General features: G+C 40.2%; 1 protein-coding gene across 4 annotated transcripts in view; it reads right to left on the minus strand.

Moving 5' to 3' along the window:
* Nucleotides 1-21,387, minus strand: part of dhrs7b (dehydrogenase/reductase (SDR family) member 7B) — a 45,678-nt gene extending 24,291 nt beyond the window's left edge. Inside the window, exon 1 of one of the 4 annotated variants that reach the window (XM_059979472.1) lies at nucleotides 21,332-21,387. In XM_059979472.1, coding sequence (XP_059835455.1) covers nucleotides 21,332-21,350 — 19 coding nt within the window. In that variant the 5' untranslated portion in view covers nucleotides 21,351-21,387. Of the gene's footprint in view, nucleotides 1-10,019; nucleotides 10,195-21,331 lie in introns of those variants that run through there. The other 3 variants (XM_059979474.1, XM_059979475.1, XM_059979473.1) reach the window with 3 other exon arrangements.
* Nucleotides 21,388-22,904: the final 1,517 nt, after the last annotated feature.

Raw genomic sequence — 22,904 nt, forward strand, 5'->3', positions numbered from 1 at the left:
AGGATGTAGGAAAGGTTTTCTTCTGATGACTATTCCATGAATGTCATATTTGTGCAGGTGTTGCTGCACAGTAGAACAGTGCACCACCACTCCAGAGTCTGCTAAATCTTCCTGAAGCTCTTTTGCAGTCAAACGGGGGCTTTGATTTGCCTTTCTAGCAAACCTACGAGCAGTTCTCTCGGAACGTTTTCTTGGTCTTCCAGACCTCAACTTGACCTTCACTGTTCCTGTTAACTGCCATTTCTTAGTGACATTACGAACTGAGGAAATGGCTACCTGAAAACACTTTGCTATCTTCTTATAGCCTTCTCTTTGTGGGCATCATTTATTTTAATTTTCAGAGTGCTAGGCAGCTGCTTAGAGGAGCCCATGGCTGCTGATTGTTGGGACAAGGTTTGAGGAGTCAAGGTATTTATAAAGCTTTGAAATTTGCATCACCTGGCCTTTCCTAACAATGACCATGAACAAGCCATAACCCTAACAAGCTAATTAAGGTCTAAGACCTTGGTAAAAGTTATTTGAGAGCTTAAATCTCTTGGGGTGCCCAAACCTCTGCATGGTGCTCCTTTCCCTTTTTCACTCTAAAATTGTACAAAACAAAAATAATACACTAATCTTGCTTAAAATGTTGAAAAGAATGTTTCATCTTTAACTTTATGACTTTTGAAAATCAGTTCATCTTCTATTCACTTAACAATTCACAGTAACAGAAATTTTGACCAGGGGTGTCCAAACTTTTGCATACCACTGTATAATCCTGTTCAACATCCCAAAATGCAACACCTCACATTTTCTAGATTAAGTTCCATTTGCTATTTCCTCACGCAGCTTTCCAACTGATCAATGTTCCTCTGTATCTTTTCACAGCCTTTGCTCAATCACTCAACCTGACTACTTTTTGTAGCCATTATATCTGCTGGCTGGTGGTGTAGTGGCATCAACACTGGACTTAAGAGGACTGGCCGGTTGGGTTGAGTGTCGAGCTAGGAACTCAGCCTCGTTAAAAAAAAGTCAAAATGCCAACAAAAAATGGCAAGGTTGACGTCCAATGTGCCACAAGCCACAGAGAGGAATAACAATACCAGCTAAGTATTAAATGAAGCAGATTTTCCAATAAGTAACAGCTTCAACAAATCTACCTAAATTCATCCACACAGCTGCAGTCTGGCCTGAGAATCTTTCTCAGCTCTGCAATTTGTTTTCCTTTTGCCTCAAGATTTCCTGTTCTGACTACATGAGGAAGTGGCCACAGAAATTAAATAAGCAATCATTGGAATACATAACAGGTCAGGATCAGAGGATTGCAAAACATGTAGATGAAAGGTGAAAATGAAGCAGAAGAAGCAGTCATTGTACAGGAATCCTCCTGCAGCAGTTAGTACTAATTTGGCCATTGGACAGACCCAGATATGCGAAAAGAAGCCCTGCTCCTGTCAGTCCCACTCTGAACCTTCATCGGAGGTAGCTCACTCAAAATCACAGAACAGGAATAAACTATTTGATACAGCTGGTCCTTCATCTGTTTATGCGTCACACCAATGTCCCTTACTGGATTTCACATTATAAAACCATGAAATTTTATTCTGTTCATCCTCACATACTTGTCTTGGTATACCTTAGTGCTGTTCCATGTTCCCACCAACCACCTCTCAAAAAGTTTCAGCTGAATTCTGATTACATTTGAGATCTACATCAATGGTCTTTTTTTCTTGTCCAGCAAGAGCATGTTCAAATTGCTTGTAAGATCTCCATTAATCAGTTGGTTGGGTCCCCTAGGAATATCAAGCAGTACCTAAATTTTGTTGATCAGAGTATTACAATCATGAGGGTCAATGGGGCTAAATTATAGAACACAGAATATAGAATAGTACAGCACATTACAGGCCCTTTGGCCCACAATGTTGTGCCGACCCTGAAACCCTGCCTCCCATATAACCCCCCACCTTAAATTCCTCCATATTCTTGTTGATCTCTGTCGCTGAATCATTCTCTGAAGCTCTGTGTTCTTATCCTGACTACAGGCAAGTTATTAATTCATCCTCCTCTTCTGAAACTGTCAGCTCACAGGATTGCTATGCATTGTGTGAGGTCTCCATTAATACCTCACCTGCCTGCTGTTCTCCATCTTTGACAATTCAAGATACATTTGACCCCTCCTTTAGGGAACAGTTAAAATCAAATTGTGCTCTGGTGCCAAGCTGTGGGATTTGATAAACTGTCATGCTGCGCTAAATCACCTGTTTCAGCAGACAACCTACTTGACCGAAGGAGGTTTTACAAAGAAAACAAACCCCATCCTCACACATTCAAGGAAACAAACCTTAAGCACACTTTCCTCTCCTATCATACTCCTTCTTCCTCAGCCCTTATCTCTTCCACCTGTCACTTCATTTCTCTTCCGCACCCACCTAACTTCCTCTAGCTTCATCTGTCACTTGGCAGCTTGTACTCCTTCCACTCTCTCCACCTAGTTATTCTGGCTTTCCCTGTTCCTTTACAGTCCTGTTAACGTCAACTGCTCATTCCACTCGATTTATGCTGCCTGACCTGCTGAGTTCCTCCAGCAAACTGTGTTTGTTGCTCTGGATTTCTAACATCTGCAGATTCCCTTCTGTTTGTGGAAGCAATCCCGTCTCAGTAGGAAGGTGCAGATATTGAGCCCTTGTCCCATCAATCCCCACCAGTGGAGATCAGAACTCAAGCTCAAGAGTTCTGAAAGAACATCCCATGAAATACTGATATCTGATGGAGCAGAACATCCCAACTTCACCTCACTATCTGCGTTGGATTTTGGGAGCTCATAATACTTCTCCACCATTTAAGGTGAGCCACCTTATTTTCTGTAATATAATCAAACCTTCCACCACTTTATCCTTTTCCCCCGGGGAAAGAAATAAATAGAACTTACGAATACAGTCACATAAAACAATTTCCCACAGTGGTTCAGGATAGTAATTGGGACAGGAATGCTTTTGAGTTCCCCTGACTTTAGAGTCAGGAATTGAACCTTGGATTGTTTAGTCTAAAAGGCTAGGTAACATCCTGTCTTTATCAGCTGGGCCAGCAGGGGGAAGCCCAAGCCTTCCAATATGCTGTAATATCTCAGAAATATGAAGCACTGAATAACTCCCACATAACACCATCATTGCTATGATCGTTAGTAACAGTCAGCCACACAGACCTTCAGAAGGTCTGTAGCTGAAAGTGGTCCAAAATTTAGCCATTTACCTACACAAGAGCATGGATGAATAATCCCACAAGAACTCGCGTTTATTGTAGCTGAAAACACGCATGGTTATTTTTAATATCTGCTTTTGGGATGCAAATGACACAGGGTGTTGTTTATTGTTGATTTCTGGCTGCCCTGAGGCCACAAGATGTCAGTTAAGTGTACAGTATAGGAAGAAACCACACCTCTTGGCCATGACAGCTGGGAATAACTGGTTCCTTTCTCTTGGCTATGTTAGTGAATCATTAAGGTGTTCACAGTAAGGCAGCAGCTTTTGTGGTCCTTTTCTAGCCCTTCTATTTTACTGGATGATGAGATTTGAATGGCTGGCATCTGCAGCATGAAGATACAGTTCTGTGTGGAATCCTGGTTGCCATTTGTCATTCCTCTAACCTTCTTTGTGGACATTAATACTATTCAGGTTGCTGAAGTGAGAGATCAGTAAACACAGAAACACTGTCCTATCAGACTCACAACCATTCCACCATTCTTCAAGGGCATAAGAGAGAAAGAAGACAGCATGTTATTTGTCAGATTCCACTGACTTGTTTAACATCGACATTTTCACCTCTACTCATAAACGTCTAATATTATTGCTCAAAAGAAATAGAAAAGATAAAGAATTTGAGAGTTTAAGGCAAATTATTAAACTGCCATTCACACTTCAAAGAGAAGAATTTCCAGCAAGGAACAGGCCACTGGGTTCTTTCAGAATTTATAGTCCACACAAATCTTCCATCACATTCTTAATCAATTTCGATCAGCTAACTTTTATATTTTTATTTATTTTACCCTTGATGCATTTATAAAATTTGGTTCAACTGTTCATCATAGCAAGTCTGGCATTCCAACAACCATATAGATAACAGAGACTCATGAAAGAGACTAAAATGAATTCAGAACACCATATGCCTTCAGTTCTGCATAATAAAATTGTCTAATAACTAGATATTTCAACAAGCAGAAATATTTTCTTAGTTATCAAACAATTACATTATCCATTAGGCCACAATTCAGTCTTTTTATCGATATTTCCAAGATGGCGGCGCCACTCCAGAGCTGATTATCTGTTATTTGTCAAGTGGAGTGCCGTGCACAATCATAATCGATTGAAAACGGATGTGGGAGCACAGAGGAACATCAGGAAATCTCCAGGAAGACCTTCTTAATTGCTGCTGCTGCTGAGAGGTCCAAGACTCTGCTGGGAAGAATAGGCCCCTAGTCCTTGGGGTCGTGTTGCCGGGGCCATCTTAATACGCTCGGCAGAGGATGGTGCTCGGAGAAGCTATGCCAGAGGGGATGGTCGTCAGCTCAGAGGTTCAACGGACTCAGAGTCCGCTGCGTTCAGGTCGCTTTCGGTGTGTGCTGCATCTGCGAGGCTGGGTTCGACGGAGCTTTCATTGTGTGCTGTGTCTGCGAGGCTGAGTTGGGTGGCGCCGTGGAAGTCCATAGCAGGGGTATTCCCTTCTGCCGCCGGCGTGGGATGGCGAGTCTGTCGGGACTCTGGGGACTTGTGGAAACTGTGTGGTGATTTCCTTTGAACTTGTAGTCCTTTAATATCTTTGGACTATTTTTACTGTGCCAATGGTCTGTTTTTTAATCAATTATGCTATTGTTTGCACTGTTGTAACTATATGTTGTAACTATGTGGTTTTGTGCAGGTCTTGTAGCTTTAGTTTTTGGTCTTGTTTGTCTGGTAGATTTGGAGCTCCTTTCCGGGGAACGCGCTAAGACGGTAGCGCAATATTAATATGCAGCAGCCTCTCCGGACTCTGGATTGGGGATTGCCAAACGTTATGTGGATTTTCTGGTGTAGTCTGTTGTGTCATATGCTTTTGTGATATCATTCTGGAGGAACTTTGTCTCATTTTTTAACTGCATTGCATTTGTGGTTTCTAAATGACAATAAACTGAATCTGAATTTTTGTTACTAGACCAAGGAAAAAAAACTTCAGTCTTTCCTTTTGATTGTTCTCAGTCCTGGTATCATTGATGTAAAAGTTCTGCACCTTCTACAGCACCTCTGGACATTCTTAATAAAATGAAGAACAGACTCTTCACTTACTCTGAAGTGAATAAGTAACACATAACTCCTGACTAAAATGGCATTCGAAAATTTCATTTACATTTCCACAACCGCATGATAAAAAAAAATTAACAGCCAATGAAGTACTTTTCTACTGCAATCAAAGACAACATCTCTGGACACCGCAAGGGCTCATAGCCTTTCAAGTAAACACTGCACTATTTTCTTTGTATTTTGGTTATTGGAGAATATTGAGGAATCTAGAAAGTTTTGTATTCATATGTTATCCAAAAGATGTCAACAGTGTACTGTTCACATAGTTCTCCACTGAAATGTCAGCTGGATTATATGTTGAAATGGTGCAATCAACTCAGATCCATAAACTACTGATTCACTAAGGTGGGAATGCTGCCAGACCCACACTGTACTTAGATACTTAAAAATGGATGTAGCTTTTTGAGACATTTTCCAATGCTGAAAATCCGTATTAAAAATAGAAAACGCTGGAAACAACTAGCAGATCTGGCAACATGACGAGAAAGAAAAAGTTTTTACCAAAGGTTTTAACTCTTTCCACATATGCTGCCTAATCACCTGTGTGTTCCCAGCAGTTTTTGTTTTTACTCTTCTCACCTAATCAAAGCTTCATTCTTACTTCACACATCAAATTCAAGTATACATCTACCACTAGTCAAAGCATAAGAGATTCTCTTGGTGACTATTCACCAATACTTTAACAAAAATCTCATCTCCCTCAGAGAAATGTGCTCAAGAACAAGCAATCACCTGCTGCTATAATGGATGCCCTAAAATTTATTTGCAATTAAGATGCCATAGATTTAAAACTAGAGTCACCCATACTATCAAAACATTGCAAGTCCCTTGCTTACTCATGGCATTACTCCAGCAGGCTTTCTTAATTACATTTGCAAAGTTAATTGAAATTGAAACAAATGTCAAGGGGCAGAAGTGAGTGTAACTGCAATTACTGAGGAGAAGGTATTCATTGCCATAGACGGCTGTGGAGGCCAAATTATTGGGTATATTTAAAGCAGAGGTTGATAGGTTCTTGATTAGTCAAGGCATCAGAGGTTATAGAGAGGTGGGAGAATGGGGTTGAGAGCAAAAATAAATCAGCCATGTTTAAATGGTGGAGCAGACTTTCTGAGCCAAATGGCCTAGTTCTGCTGCTCTGATTTATTTTACGGTCTAAATGCAAACAGAGAGTAAATAGCCATTATGTCCTGAACATGAAAATGTAGTAAGTACAATACTCACTTATTAATTCAGCTTATACCAGTACTTAAACATAAGTGGTCTGTAGTTTTTGCCCATTTCGTGTCTACCTTATCATGCATTATACTAAAATGCTGTTACAGCTTTGATTCTAATGCCAAATTTCTTCCCTGCTGCTCTGAAAGAAAATAACTAGACAGCCTCCCCTATAAGCAAAGCAAACTTGGTCCATGAAGAAACTGACTGAAAATATTAGTGGCATAAAAAAAGCGTCCTGATGAAGGGCTTCGGTCCCTCCTTCATCAGTCAAATTTATACTGCTAGTCAATAATAAAAAGAGAATATATTAACTGCATCTCTTGCCACAGATGCCACCTGCCATGCTAAGCATTTCCAGCATTCATTTCTATATCAGATATCCAGCACCAGCAAGTTTTTGGTTGATATCCATATTCCTAATCAGGAGCCAGCCACCATCTCTACCAGGCTAACCTACACCAACACTTTGCTTGGACAATCAAATACGACTGGCAATTATCTTTATTTATAATCTCATTGCATTGCACACCACCACCTCCAGAATCAATCAATTCTTCCTGTCTAATTTAACTCCCCCAGCTCCAGAAATCTCAAAATTCTACACTACAACATTTCTATTTCTGGTCTAGCGCATATCATTAACTTTAACCACTGCTACAAGGCTAGAATTCCCTTCCCAAAATTCATTACCCAATTCTCCTCTCCCAAGATACACCTAACCTTTTAAACTAAGTTTTTGATCATTTTTTTCCAGAATATTCCCTACATGACTCTGTTAAAATTCATTTAATAAAATGCTTGTAAATGCCTAGAATGTTTTATTAGAGCAAAGATGTTAAATTTCCAGTAGGATCAAACCCTGTCTCAACCCTAATCATGATGCAGAATAGCCCCCCTTCTCCAAATAAGAATTGTGCTTGAATTCCCAGACATAGTTCACTCTGAGGCCTACAACCAAACACCAATTATTCTAAGGGGTTTCTTTTTAAAACATAACCTTCTAAAATATGATAACATTACCAATACAATTTATGAACTTTCACTACAATGCCACCAATTATTTGGGATACATATCTTTCATTTGCATATTTCTCACAGTAACAAACAGCATGCAGCTCATAATGCATTTCTTCCAGCTTATTTAACTCCTTTAACTTCACTGAAAGCTTTTTTTCCCAAGGAAATTACTTTTATAAATCAAGGAAAAACTTATAAATCGCAAAAACTGCTGGAGGAATTCAACAGGTCAGGCAGCATCTGTGGAGGCAAAATGATAATTGATGTTTCCAGTGGAAGATCTGCATTAGGACCAACTACCCAGCACCTTCAGAATAGTCTTCTCAAGGAGTGTGTGCAAGAAATCTCAAGACTGAACAAGCAGCCTTCCGCTACACCCCGGGGATCTCTGATGCACAGTACTGAACAGTATGGCAGCCATTTCATCTTCATTCCAGAGCTAATTCATTAAAAAGCAGTCAACTTCCCTGCTCTAAATACACTTCTGATGTAGCACATTGATTGCCTCAGTTGCTCCTATTTTCATACTCAGATTCTTAGTGGCCAGCTGCATAGCCAGCACACCACTATTAACAATGACTGGCTCCGTAACATCTGTTACTTATGCAAATTTGCTCACAAAGTTATTACAAATTGGATTTAATGCCAGTTTATTAATGAGTACTTAGTTCCCTTGAATGGAAACCCTGGAGGAAAATGGAGATTACTATTGGCAAGCAGGAGTAAGAACATGAAAAGCCATTCTGATAATAGAACTACAGATAATGAAATACTAGCAATGCACACAAAATGCTGGAGGAACTCAGCAGGCCAGGCAGCATCTATGGAAAAGTGAAAACAGTCAATGTTTGGGGCCGAGACCCTTCATCAGGACGACTGTTTACAGTTTCCCATAACTACTGCCTGGTCTGCTGAGTTCCTCCAGCATTTTGTATGTATTGCTAGTATTTCATTATCTGTGGTTCTGTATCAGAATGGCTTTTCATGTTCTTATTCCTCTCTCACTGCTCCCCCTCTGTGATCTCCGCTGCCCTCAGCCTTTTCGACCATGTGCTCACTCAAGCTTGCTACCAGAGCCACGTAGCCTTCCAGGAACTGTCTCTTCACTGCCACATTGTGCCACAGTCCTGATGAAGTCTCAGCCCTAAACGCCGATTGTTTACTCTTTTCCATATATGCTACCTGGCCTGCTGAATTCCTCCAGCATCTTGTGCGTGTTGCTTTGATTTCCAGCATCTGCAGATTTTCCACTGTTTGTAATGAAATACCAACTCGGTTTCTCGCCATGATGATGCTATTGAGTATGTTCATTACTGGTTTATGAGCAACAGTAATATACATTGAATCAAAAAGTAGATACTATTACAAAGCTTATTCATTCAGGAATGCTCTCTAAATTAGAGATCTATGTTCTAAGATTTGCGGCTGCATGGCGTTCAAGACAGACAAAATTGCGAAAAGGTAACATTTGTTAATGGTGGTTGTACACCTGCTGCACATAAGTAGGTCAGGCTACAGATGGGCAGAGTGCATGTGGTCTTTCTTTTCTTTTTAAATCTTTTTATTAATTTTAAACAAACATAAATGAAACATGAATACAAAGTGTTTGAGAGTACATAATTAATAGCTTAAATAGACATTCAGATATATAATAAAAATATATAACCTTCCAAACTCATAACATTGATGAACAAAGAAATAAAAAGAAAAAAAAGACCCCAGAAAAAAAGAGAAAAAAAACATTAACCAACATGGGCCATTGAATAATGTTAAGTACATATACAGTAGTGCCAATAACTCCGAACCTCCATCCAAATAATTAAGGATAATATAAGTAAGGTTTAGGAAAAGACAATTCAACTCATATGAAAATGTTGAATAAATGGTCTCCAAGTTTCTTCAAATTTAACTGAAGGGTCAAAAACAACACTTCTAATTTTTTCTAAGCTCAAACAAGAAATGGTTTGAGAAAACCACTGAAATATAGTTGGAGGATTAATTTCTTTTCAGTTCAATAGATCTTCTAGCCATTAGTGTAACAAATGCAATCATTCGTCGAGATGGAGAGGATAGATAACTATTATCCACCATTGGTAAACCAAATATTGCAGTAAAAGGATGCGGTTGGATATTAATATTCAGAACTCTTGAAATAATACTGAAAATATCTTTCCAGGAGTTTTGTAAACAAGGACAAGACCAAAACATATGGGTTAATGAGGCAACATCAGAATGACATCTGTCACAGGTTGAATTAACATAATTCTTTCGAAAGGTGAATCAAGCATAAGAAACATGCGGCCCACAGCGGAATCCCGCAATAATTAAGGGGGAAGGGATGGGAACGATTTAATTCTCCCGGTTGCTTTTTTTTGGGGGGGGGGGGCACAGCCTCCTGTCCAGTGATGGTGTGAACATCATCCTCCAGGCAGGAGATACCAACCATGGACAGTAACCTCCTGTGATACTCACTCGTCCGCCTGTCTGACAGCCACAAACCAGTTCACTCACCGACTCCACTTGCGCAGCATCAGTCCTGCCTACTGTCATAACTGACAGCACATTCAGCCAATCGACAATCAGCTAGACGGACTCATCTACGCCCTCTGGCCAATCAGATAGTCGAAGATTCTATCGGGGACCTGAATCATTGTCGGACCAGGGAAAATTCGTATTCCGGAGGAGTCCTGTAAGATTTTATAGATAGTTCCGGATTCTTTGTGTGTTGTTTGTGATGTTTTAAAATCTTGACGCTTTAATATTACCGAAGTGAAATAGACTTCAGTCTTTGTAAATTGGCTAGAACAGCAAAAGGTAAACAATTACATTATGTATTTTTCAAATGTAACCTAACGTATTAATTTATGATGTTTTGTGATTGCAGCCTTTGTTCATTTCCAGTCGAGATATTTACCTGAAAAAGATATTAATTACACTGTAGAATGCCAAGTACCAATAGAATCAGAGCTAATCCCAATCTCAAATCATTCAAAGGCCCCCACCCTTAAGACATTCAAATATTTAATCTATAGCAATTTAACTGGATATTTTATGCACAGCACCACACATTCTCACAAACAATAATATAATGATCATACCTTTGCACCCCACTTGAAATATAATTAGTAGAAATAAAGGTTTTGCATTTTTATTGCACCTGGCGATGGTCTGGGGATATCCTGAAGTTCTACACTGTTTAATGAGGAATTTCAATGCGCAGTTACTACTGGTAAATTTAGATACAATTATTTAAATTGCTCAAGGAGGAACTTTGGGAATTTAAGAAAGCAAGTGACAGAAGAGTGGTATCGAGATTAGAAGAAAGAAATAGAATGGAAGATTTCAAAGCAATGCATTGTCAATTGTACATGCTGTAGAGATGCATCATGATCTACTGGTAATAGAACAATTATGAGCAACAAGCATTTTCAGTTAGATATAACCAGGCTGGAGATTGACTATAGCACAGGTTTGTGAGTAACTCAGAAACAATCTATAATATGGTTTACCAATAACACAGAGAATGTGGCAAGACAAATTTATTGAAATAAGAACATCCAACACAGACAGTATAACAATGGTGTCATGCCAAGCTAATTAAATTGCAATTCAAAGAGTGGGCTTGAGAAAATAATGTAAAAATACATTTCGTACAGCTGGCAAAGGCAATATTGGTTGGTTTTGGAAAGGTAAAAAGTTGTATATAATAATAGAAAAAGAGAAAATGTTGAGGCAAAGCCTTATTGATGATTAAGATTTTGGAAGTTATGGGCAAATTTAAATGGGAACAGTGGAATTGGGGTCGAAAGTTTGAGATGAAGGACACAAGAGTTATGCTGATTAGAGTAAATGGGACAAGGGGAATTTAATTGTTGAAAAGGGGAAAAAAAGTAAGTTAGAGAGATTAGAGAGCAGAGAATTGATTCCAACAGAGCTATTGTAATGAAATTGGTGGGAGTAAACATGATTTTACATGAAGAGAGAGGCGAGAAGGAATGAGTGTTGTCTTGCAGTGGTAATCAGTAAAAGAAACTTATTGCTCAAAAACCATGGCCTAGAATTTATGGAAAGGGAATTTATTAACGTGCTACCTATGGCAAGGAAAACTCAAGCTTCTGGCAGATTTTTGCTGTTAGTCCTTTTAAAACAGCATTGGCGTGAAATTGCTGGGTTGTTTTGCAAATTCATTTTCCACTAAAGATACCACAGAAACTAAAGTCTAGGAGGAAGACATTTATTTGTAGTTTATAATAATTTATGTATCTTCACTTTAAAAGAGCAAATTTCGCATCATGAAACAGTAGTGATAAATGGGATTTCGATGATAGTGCACATTCTTATTTAATGGCATGAAAAGACTTTACAGTCACCAAAATTAACCGTTTCAATCTCTGCCTGTGTTAGGAGATTTCACATTCTCACTCCTCTCTAGCTTCTTGGAAATTATCAACAATTTCTGGGAAACTCGCTAATATTGTTGTATTCTAAATTCTTTGTCACTACATGTGGAAATGTTCTCTTAGATTGATATAAATACCACAGTGTCATTAGCCTGCAGCATGAAGAAAAAACACCCCTACCTGCACTTGCTGCTGGTAACTGAAGGTATTAATGGTCTACCAGACTGGATAGGGAAGTCAAACCCTCTTTCATCCTTCTTACAACCTATGAGGAAGCCATTCAGCTTAGCAAGTCTATGATAGCCATTAGAACATTCCCATCTTGTGGACAATTCCTTTCTGCATCCAGATCCTGCTTGATTTGCTGAGCTCCTCCAGGAGGTTGTTTGCAGCTCCATGGTCCAGCATCTTTTATGTCCCCATGTTATCCATATTTCCCTGTAGCCGATTCTCCCCCACATGTACGCAAACTCCACCCTCATTCTCTTGTTACTCACCTACACTAGGAGTGATTTACACAAAATGAGACACTTCATCCAGCAGACACTGTGAACAGATTTACTTAATTTATCATTGTGGACTTTGAATAGATAATGTGCAGGTTGCTAGACACAAACTCCCCTTGAAGCAATGGAACGTGTTGCTGTTTCTGCCTGCCACGTGAAGTGCCAGTGTTGTGTTTCCGTAAATCAGGCTCTCAAGATATTGAATTCTGCCATCATCAAACAAGAAACAACCCACACCAAAGCACTTCAATCAGGTTTGTTTGGAGAAACCTCTGCCCAATTATCTTTAGCGTATAACCTGCAGCACCAGGTGTCGCAACACACTTGACCATCGCTATACTACGATCAGGAACGCCTGCCATTCCACGCCTAGACCCCATTTCGGGAAATCTGATCACTTGGCTGTCCATCTCCTACTTGCATACAGGCAGATGCTAAAGAGCAAGGCTCCAGAGGTAAGGACATTGAAGAGGTGATTGAGAAGGCAGAAGAGCTACAATGGGATTGCTTTGACTCAGTGGACTGGACTGCACTCAAGGACTCATCAGAGGACGGTCAAGCACTTTATAAAGACAGTCATAAACAAGTGTGTCCCCACAAATATATTCAGCGTTCCCCAACCAGAAGCCCTGGATACACAATCTGCTGAGGGTCAGATCAGAGGCTTTCAGGCCTGGCGACCGAGTAAAATACAAGAGGTTCAGGTACGATCCTCAGAAAGCCACCTCACATGTGATATGGCAATCCCAGATCAAACCTGAATCACTGAAGGATGTTTAACTGCTGTGGCAGGGGTTGAATGCTGTCTCCTCTTACAAAGTGAAACCAGGTGATGTGTGTGATAACAGGGCTTTGCACCCAGGTGAGCTCATTACCTTCTGTGCTCACTTTGACCGTCAATGCAAGGAGGAACATCCATAAATCCCCACAACACCGATGAATCTGTGATCTCAGTCCTTGAGGCTGAAATGAGAGCATCCTTCGGGAGGGTAACCCAGGGAAAGCGTCTGGCCCACATTGGGTACTTAGCAGAGTACTAAAGACCTGTGCTGATCAACCTCTTGCTTTGGCAGTCTGAGGTGCCTACCACTTTCAAGCACACTTCAATTATGCCCAAGAAGAACTTGCCTCAATGCCTATCGTCCAGTATCACTTACATCCACTGTAATGATGAGGTTGGTGATGAAAACATATCAACTCTTGGCTGAGAAGCAACTTGGACCTGCTCCAATTTGCCTACCATCACAACAGGTCCACAGCAGATGCCACTCTTCACTCAATCCTGAAGCATCTGTACAGCAAAGATGTAGATATGAGGATGCTGTTTACTGACTACTGCTTGGCATTCAATACTATCAACCCTCAAAACTAAACAATAAGCTTCAAGACCTTGGCCTCAAAACTCCTTGTGAAACTGGATCCTCAATTTCCTCACTTGCAGACACCAGTCAGTTCAGATTGGCAACAACATCTCCTCCACAATCACCATCAGTGCTGGTGCCCCACAAGGCAGTGTGCTTCGTCCCCTGCTCTACTCACTTCACTCTCATGCCTGTGCGGCTGAGCACAGCTCCAACATCATATTTAAGTTTACTGACAACACTGTCACTGGATGAATCAAAGGAGGGGACAGATCAATATACAGGAGGGACATTGAAAATCTGGCTGAGTGGTATCACAACAGACCCCTCACTCGATGGCAGCACGACCAAGGAGTTGATTATTGACTTCAGGAGGAGGAAACTGGAAGCCCATGAGCCGGTTCTCATCAGAGGACCTGAAGTGGAGATGGTCAGCAACTTTAAATTTCTCCGTGATACCATTTCAGAGGATTAACCTGGGCCTAGCATGTCAGAGCCATTGCGAAGAAAGCATGGCAGTGCCTCTAGTTCCCTAGTTCACAAGTTCACAAAGGTTCCACATGACATCTAAAAAGTTGACAAATATCTATAGATGTGTGGTGGAGAGCATATTGACCGGTTGCATTTGGCCTGGTATAGAAACATTAATGCCTTTGAATGGAAAACAAAAAGGAGCAGATATGGCCCAGGTGAAGCCCTCCCTGTACTGAGCACATCTACATGGAGAGTTGTTTCAGGAAGGTGGCATACATCATCAAGGACCCTCATCATCCAGGCTCTGTCCTCTTCTCACGGCTGCCATTGGAAGTCTCAAGACCCACACTACCAGATTCAGCAACAGTTACTTCTCCTCAAACATCAGGCTCTTCAACCAAAGGGGATAACTTCACTCAACTTTACTTACTCCACCACTGAACTGTTTCTGCAACCTACTTTCAAGGACTGTTAATCTCACATCCCTGATATTTATTGCTTTATTTAGTTATTATTTTTCTCTCTTTTGTACTTGCACAGTTTGTTGTCTTTTGCACATTGACTGTCCATTCTGTAGGGCATTCTTTCATTGATTCTCTTGTGTTTCTTGGATTTATTGTGTATGCCCACAAGAAAATGAATCTCAGCTTTGTACAATATATGGTGACATATCTGTACATCGATAATAAATTTACTTTGAACTTTCTAACTGCGCTAATTTATGTGAGGTCCCTTTGGGATCTATACACTCATCTTAATGCACTTTACGTGTGAAAACCTATGTAACAGAATTTAAAGCCTTTCAGCTTAAAGGTAGTCAGTGCAGACTCACTAAGTAAAATATCTGTTTCTATGCTATTCCTCTCTATAACTCCATTTAAACATAACCAAAGCCAGTTAGTTTAATATGGATTCTTGATTGAACCATGACTACTCTGTGATTTAGTTCCAAATTCTTGTCTTATTAAGTTTCAGGATGTTGGTGCAACTTTCGTTCCGTCCTCTTTGTGCTAAACATTGCTGTTGGGCCTTATTCTTGAACTCCTGCCATTTGTGGGGCAACTGCTTGATAACCTTTGTCATAGTTTACTTAATGGGTCACTTCCAAGGGAAGTTACAGATCGACAGCAGTTGTGTAAGAGTGGATTCATGTGCGTGCCAGACTGGTTGAAAGCAGCAGCTTTCATCCCTTAAGGATATGGGGAAGCCAGTCACATATTAACAATAATATCTCTAAAACTGCTTTCAAACTGACGCAGCGGGATTTGAATTCTCATTCCCTAGACTGATAAAGGAATAAAATAGTGTTTCAACAGATTAACTGCCAGCAAATTAACTAAATGACCCATCAGCAAAACTGACTTGCCTTTGAAATTAATAGGCTGTATTGTATCTATATTTAAAACATCACAATTTTTTTGGTTGAATCAAACCTGCCATGCAATACAGGCACTGAGATGTTGGAGATCTGTCTTTACCTTCCAAGCAGCTTTGAGAAGATGCTTATTTCCAGAGCAATTAAATCAAACAGGGTTAGAACAGGGGACTTTTATTCAACATGGTGAAAGAAAGCCAAACACTCCTCCTCTGGGGAGCTTGAATGGCGAGCAATCAGCCAATGAATTAAGAGAGATTTATTTTTGGTCTTATATAAGAGCTGATACAAAGCAGAAACAGACATGTCAGTCATTAGGGAGTATTGTGCCATTTACTTTGTTTCTGTGAGAGTCTGGGGCAAGTTTAATAGTTCCCAAGCTCAGCTGGATCCTGACAAGTAGATTTTGTAAGGAATTGTTATTCTTGGATTGGAGTATAAGCTTGTTTTCAGTGTTTCTGTAGATTCCAGAAAAGCCACCAGTTTTCAGCATTTGTATTCAAGCCAGGTCAAACCCACTGCTTGCCAAATGAAACCTACACAAATTCAAATTTAGAAAGTCTTTGGAATTCTTCTAGAAAAAAAACTGTAAGCGAGAAAGAAATCCAACTTCCTCTGATGATGAGAGAAAAAGAGCTTTCTACAGCTCTGGCCATTGATAACTGAACCCAATAAACACTTATAAACACTTCATCTGTCCACTCCCATAAAATCCAGTGCACAAGTTACTGCATGGGCTCTGTCCACAAAGGTTCAGAGGAACTCATGATAATCTACTGTAGACACGTGGTTATATGATTGGATCCGTAATCCAGAGGCATCAACTAATGATCTGGAGATAAGTATTTACAAATCTGTGTAGTGCTGATCATTCCATCTCCTGAACTCTCCCTGCATTCCTTTGTACATCTAGAAATTTATCTATCCTTTGAAGTAAAAATATTAATTGAACTGGCCCCTGTGGCAGGAAATTGCACATGTACACCACCTCCTCAATGAAGAAAATTGACCTCATCTCAGCTTTAAATCTCTTTGCTTTGTAACCTGAGAACTTTGACCCTTTATTCTATACAACTCAGGCAAAGAAAACATCCTTTCCACGTGTCATTTGTTTTACCCCATCAGATTTAATTTTGAGTTAGCTCCCCTCTCAGGTTCTGGTAAATACAAACCTAGTTGACTTTATCCATCTTTGTACAGCAATCCCACCAACCTAGGAGTCAGTCTCGTGAACGTTCACTGTACTTCATGGCAAGTGTATCATTTCCTAAATAAGGAGACCAAAACTGTACACAATACACTAGCACGGTCACACCAAGGCCATCTATAATTGCAGCAAGACACCCTTATGTCTGCACTCAAATTCTCTTCCTATGAACACCAACGCTATTTGTTAACACTTAACTAATAGTGTGTTGGCTGTCATAATTTGAATAGTTAACATTGTTAATACTTTATACATAACACATTCCAATCTAAAACTATTTAATTAAATGTTTTTCCAAAATGGATAACTTGACTGCACCTGCCTTGTTTTTGCCATCTTGTTCAATCTGTTTTCTTGCTTTCTCACGTTTCATACAATATAAGAGGCTATTAAGTTCACTGAGGCTTTGCTAGCTCTGGGAGAAACCCAATACATCCAATCCCCCCCACTTATTCTCTCTCACGTGTGCTTATCTTTCCTAGAATTCCTCAACCACACACATGTTCCCATGGTAGTTTATGATAACCAATTAATTAACAACCATCACTCCTTGGGATGTGGGGACGGGGTGGGGATGGGAGATCAAAGAATCTGGGGAAGTTCAGTCATGAATGTGCAACTCCACATAGACGGCAGAGGTCAGGGTTGAAACAAGATCTCTACCACAGTATGGCAGCCACAGTACCTGTCCCGCCATTGTTCTTACAATTCATTATCCCACCCTCTTTATTATTGCCCACAAACTTAGATATATTACGTTTGGTTCCTTCATCTAAAATCATTAATAAATATCAAGAACTCATTAATATACATTTAGGAAACACTCCTACTGCTCTAGACATAGTACCTGACCCAGTGCAAAGTAGTGTACTTTTAATGAGTTTTGGGAGATGCTCAGTATTATCAATTAGGGATGAACAACAAATGTTGGCTTTGCAGGTGATGTGGAAAACTTGTGAATTAATAAAAGTCAAGGTTGTAGTACACTGGGAGATAAATTATTTAGTACTTAGCCATAGATGCTGTGTATCTAATATTTCTGTAATATTTGAGTAATATTGTAAATGAATTATTTGATTAAGCATTCTTTGTTGTTAATGTAATTCATTATGGCTTATATGTAAAATGAAGTCACATAGAAATGAGGTATATGTGAATGGCATATGTCATTATGCCACCAATTCATATGAGAGTGCCTCACTACAGTAAAAATGTAGACGTGTTTTCCCATCTCCTATGCTTTTCTTTTGATTAATTTTAGGAGTTAGAAAACAGATCAGTGACAACAAGGACATTTTAAAATAAACCCAAGATGACCACCTTCCTGTTGAAGAGCAGCACATTTTTTCTTCTCAAGGAGAGAGAGAAACTGCGGAGTTTTTAGAAAAGCCCACCACATGTTTCTTTGGGAAGGGAAAGAGATACTTGAGTTAAAAAAGACAGAAAACAGACAAAATTCATGGGCTCATAAACAGTGAGTACCAGGTGATAGTAATAATAATTTTTAAAAATGCAAAAATGGCTATATCGAAAACATAGATGCATTTGATTGCACAATAGATAACTGGCTGATGTGTACTGAACAAATTGAGCGGTATTTTAAAGCAAATGAAATAGCAAATAAAAACTGAGTGCCAGAGTTACTATGTAATATATGGAAGAGCAAACAGTTTGCTTAGAAGTTTAATGGCTCCAACCAAATCAGCTGATATGAGCTTTGCTGTATCATGAATGTAATGCAGGAACATTTAGAACCAAAACCATTGTTGATTGTAGAGCACTTCAGGTTTCATAAATGCATTCAAAAACAGTTCCTAACTGAAACACAACTCTAATTTGAAAGAGCAATTAAAATAGCTGCGTCAATGGAAACAGTAGCCAGAGATGCACTTCAGTTGCAGTCAGGAACGAAAGTGAGTATGAACAAAATTGCGTCTAACCAGAAACCTGCTTGGCTGAACAAATTGCACTATCTTGTGGCAGGGGCTCACATACATCAGACAGATCAATGCAGGTTCAAAGGTGAAACTAGCAGAAAATGTAACAAAGTAGGACACATACAAAGAGCACGTTGGGCTGGCAAAAATAAATGGATGGTACAGGAAAGAGATAAAGATAAAAAGCCAAGCTGCAGTTTCAAAGCCAGCACTAATCTCCATACTGTTGATGAAAAGTCTGATAATAATAGGAGTGACTCAGCACTGAGCAGCCTTAAGATTTACAAGGAGAAAACTAACAATAGAGAAGCAATATGGCTTACACCAAAATGGCAAATTAACTAAAATAGAATTGGACACTGGCTCAGCCATTTCAGTCATTCCATAATGAGTTTGAATGGATTTCAAAGATACTGAACTGAAGCCTGCAAATATCCCAATAAGAACTTATACTGGAGAAAAGATAACTCCTGTGGGGATAACATTTGTAACAGCAGCAACAAACAAAAAGTTACATTGGGTTTGTATGTGGTAAAAACAGGAGGGCCAAATTGTGGGACCATGATTGGCAGGGACAAGAACTTGATTGGAGATCTATCGACAGTTTGCATGCCACATCCCCTGCATAAAGAACCAACTGGAAAAAGAATTATGAGAGCTACTGAATGATGCTACAGGAATGTTCAAGGATGGCTTTGGAAAGCTCAAACATATGAAGGGTAAAATAGTATTAAATGAAAATGTCACACCCAGGTTTGCAAAGCCCATCTAGTTCCTAATAGCATCTGTGGTAAAATAACCAGTAAGCTAGATTGCATGGAGACTGAAGGAGTTCTTTCCGAGGTTGAGTGGAGCCCACGGGCAATGCCAGTGGTCCCAGTAGCCAAGAAGGATGGGTCTATCAGGATATGTGGTGACTTTAAAGTAACGATTGTTATGAGTGATGAACAGACCTGATGGTCAAGGGGGTGCAGAGTTAACCATTCCCAACCCCCCTCCTGAGAACTACAAACTATTGCTGTTGCTATGCTGCTCATGAGAGAGAGAGAGAGATAAAGCCCAGGCAAGAACATCTGCTACAGATAAGAGAGACTGTTGATTTACTGTATTTTGACTCTTCCTGGAATATTTACCTTCCACTACAAGGACTGTACTTTGCTCATTAACATTCCTCAGGAGATGGCAGGAGTGGCCTGATTTGATGGACACAGTCATTCAGAGTTGATGGATAGCTGAGACCCCATGAGTGGGGATAAAAGACAGGTCTGGAGAGACACCCTTCACACACACCAGTGGACACTGCCTGAGTGTTGGGAACCCACAGAAAGGTGGGGGCTTCGGAGACCGATCCAGGAGATCGGTCAATAAAGCTCACAGTGTTACAGCAGGGCCGGTGGGGACTTGTGTGTGTGTCCGCTCATACCAGAGTGACGAGTCCACCACAGAAGAACGGTCTAGCTGAAAACAGAGGGGTCATAACTGAATGGCCACAACGACACAACAGATTAAGAAAGCCACAAAAGGTTTGCCTGCCGCAGCTGTTGCTGTTACATCTCGTTTGCTCTCTCTCTCTCTCCAACGATTTCAATACAACAACCATAACTACCTCAGCATTTATGAACTGAACTCTATACTTTCCTATGACAATTCATTTACCCCTAGACATCGATAGAGCTTGTTTATTATTGATCTTTATTATTCCTACACTTTTAGGTTTATTACTGCTAACTTGCTTTATATGTATATTTGCATTTTTGATATTGTATTGTGTAGTTTACTAATAAACACCTTTAGTTTTGGTACCAGCAGACTCCAACGGATTCTTCTTTCTCTGCTGGTCAGACACCCAGTTACGGGGTACGTAACACGATTAACCCAGAATTGAAAGTAAGTCAATACTGTCTGCTCAGGATAGACGATATCTTTGCAAATCTTTCTGGAGGGAAACAATCAGCAAAGTGGACATAGCTCAGGTCTACCTACGGATGCAGATAGAAGAGTCCTATGTGTTGCTCAACATAAACACTCACTAAGGGCTTTATTGCTATAAGAAGCTTATTTTTGGAGTAGCACCCTGGCAGAAAGCTGTTGACCGGATGTTCTAAGGTTGTCCAGGCACTCAGTGTTGCCTGGATGACTTCATTGTAACTGGTAAGGATGATAAGGAACATCTCCAAAATCTCAAGACAGTGTTTAAATAAGATAGACGATTATGTGCTCAGAGCATGATGCAGCAAATGTGAAATCTTTAAACCAAGCACCACTTACTGTGGCCACACCATCGACGCACATGTATTACACAAGTGTGGTGAGAAATCTTAAGCAGTGGTGGATGCCCCAAGGCCAAAGGACGTGCTACAATTGTGGTCCTTTTTAGGATTTGTCAACTATGGTAACAGGTTCCTGCCAAACCTGGCTACTGTGCCCCCCCCCCCTTGAATTTTTTACCACTGATTGGGAAGAAATGACAATGGACAAAAGCAGTGTGAGGTAGCTTTCAAAAAAGTAAAGTAAATGTACTGACATATTATGATCCACATCATCCAGTGAAGCTTTCCTTATGGTATAGGTGCAGTCATGTTCATGATACGAGTGATGGAAGGTAACGCCCCAAAGTCCTCATGTTCCCTTACCGCTGCAGAGAAAAATTGCGTACAGTTGACAGGCCTCAAGACTGGTTTGTGGAGTAAAACATTACAACCAGTACTTGAATGGGAGAGCGTTTACCCTCATTACCGATCATCAGCCACTAGTGTCTATTTTCAATCCACAGAAGGGCGTTCCACAAATATCAGCAGCACGAATGCAGAGATGGGCTCTGTTTCTTGGAGGACACAATTACAAGATTGAATTCAAGAGGACAACTAGTAATGGAAATGCTGATAGATTGTCCCATTTACCCTTGGAAAAGAAAATACCTGAAAAATTACAAAAGAATACACTCCACTTGAAGCATTCTCCCTAGAGCAAATCGAAAGTCTCCCTATTACAGCAGAGATGATCCAAAAGGAAACTGGAAAACACCTTCTTCTGAATTCCTGCGAATACAGGCCCAGAGCCATCAAATACTCCTCATATGACAAGCCTTTCAAACCTGGAATCATTTTTGTAAAAGTCCTTTGAACTCCCTCCAACGACAGCACATCCTTTCTTAGATCAGCAGCTCAAACCTGCTCACAATACTCCAAATGAGGCCTCACCAGTGTCTTATAAGGCCTCAAAATTACATCCTTGATTTTATACTCTGGTCACCTTTAAGTAAATCCTAACATCGCATTTGTATTGCTCACCACAGACTCCACCGACAAATTAACCTTTACGAAATCCTGCATGAAGACTCCCAAGTCCCTTTGCACCTCAGATTTTTGAATTTTCTCTCCATTGAGAAAATAGTATACACTTTTATTTCTTCTATGCAGGACGATACACTTCCCAATACTGTATTCCATCTGCAACTTCTTTGCCCATTCTCCTAAGTCCTTCTGTTGCCTCTCTGCTTCCTCAGCACCACCTACCCCTGCACTTATCTTCGTATCACCTGCAAGCTTGGCTACAAAGCCAACAATTCTGTCATCCAAATTATTGACATGTAGCATAAAAGGAAGTGGTCCCATCACAGTCCCCTGCGGAACTCTAGTCACCAGCAACCAACCAGAAAAGGCTCCCTTTCCACTCTTTGCCTCCTGACAGTCAGCCAATACTCTGTCCATGCTAATATCTTTCCTGTAATACCATGGACTCTGAACTTTTAAGCAGCCTCATGTGTGGCATATTTTTAAAGGCCTTCTGAAAATCCAAGTATACAACATCAACCAATTCTCCTTTGTTCAGCACAGACTAGAAGGGCCAAGATGGCCTGTTTCTGTGCTGCAATTGTTATATGGTTATATGGTCTATCCTGCTTGCTACTTCTTCAAAGAATTCCAACAGATGTTGTCAGGCAAGACTTTTTCTTAAAGAAACCATGCTGACTTAGGCCTATTTTATCATGTGTTTCCAAGTACCCTGAAACCACATCCTTAACAATCAACTCCACATTTTCCCAACCACAGAGGACAGACTGACTGGCCTATAATTTATTTTCTTCTGCCTCTCTC

This window comes from Hypanus sabinus, chromosome 9, assembly GCF_030144855.1.
Source record: "Hypanus sabinus isolate sHypSab1 chromosome 9, sHypSab1.hap1, whole genome shotgun sequence".
NCBI classification, from domain to species: domain Eukaryota; kingdom Metazoa; phylum Chordata; class Chondrichthyes; order Myliobatiformes; family Dasyatidae; genus Hypanus; species Hypanus sabinus.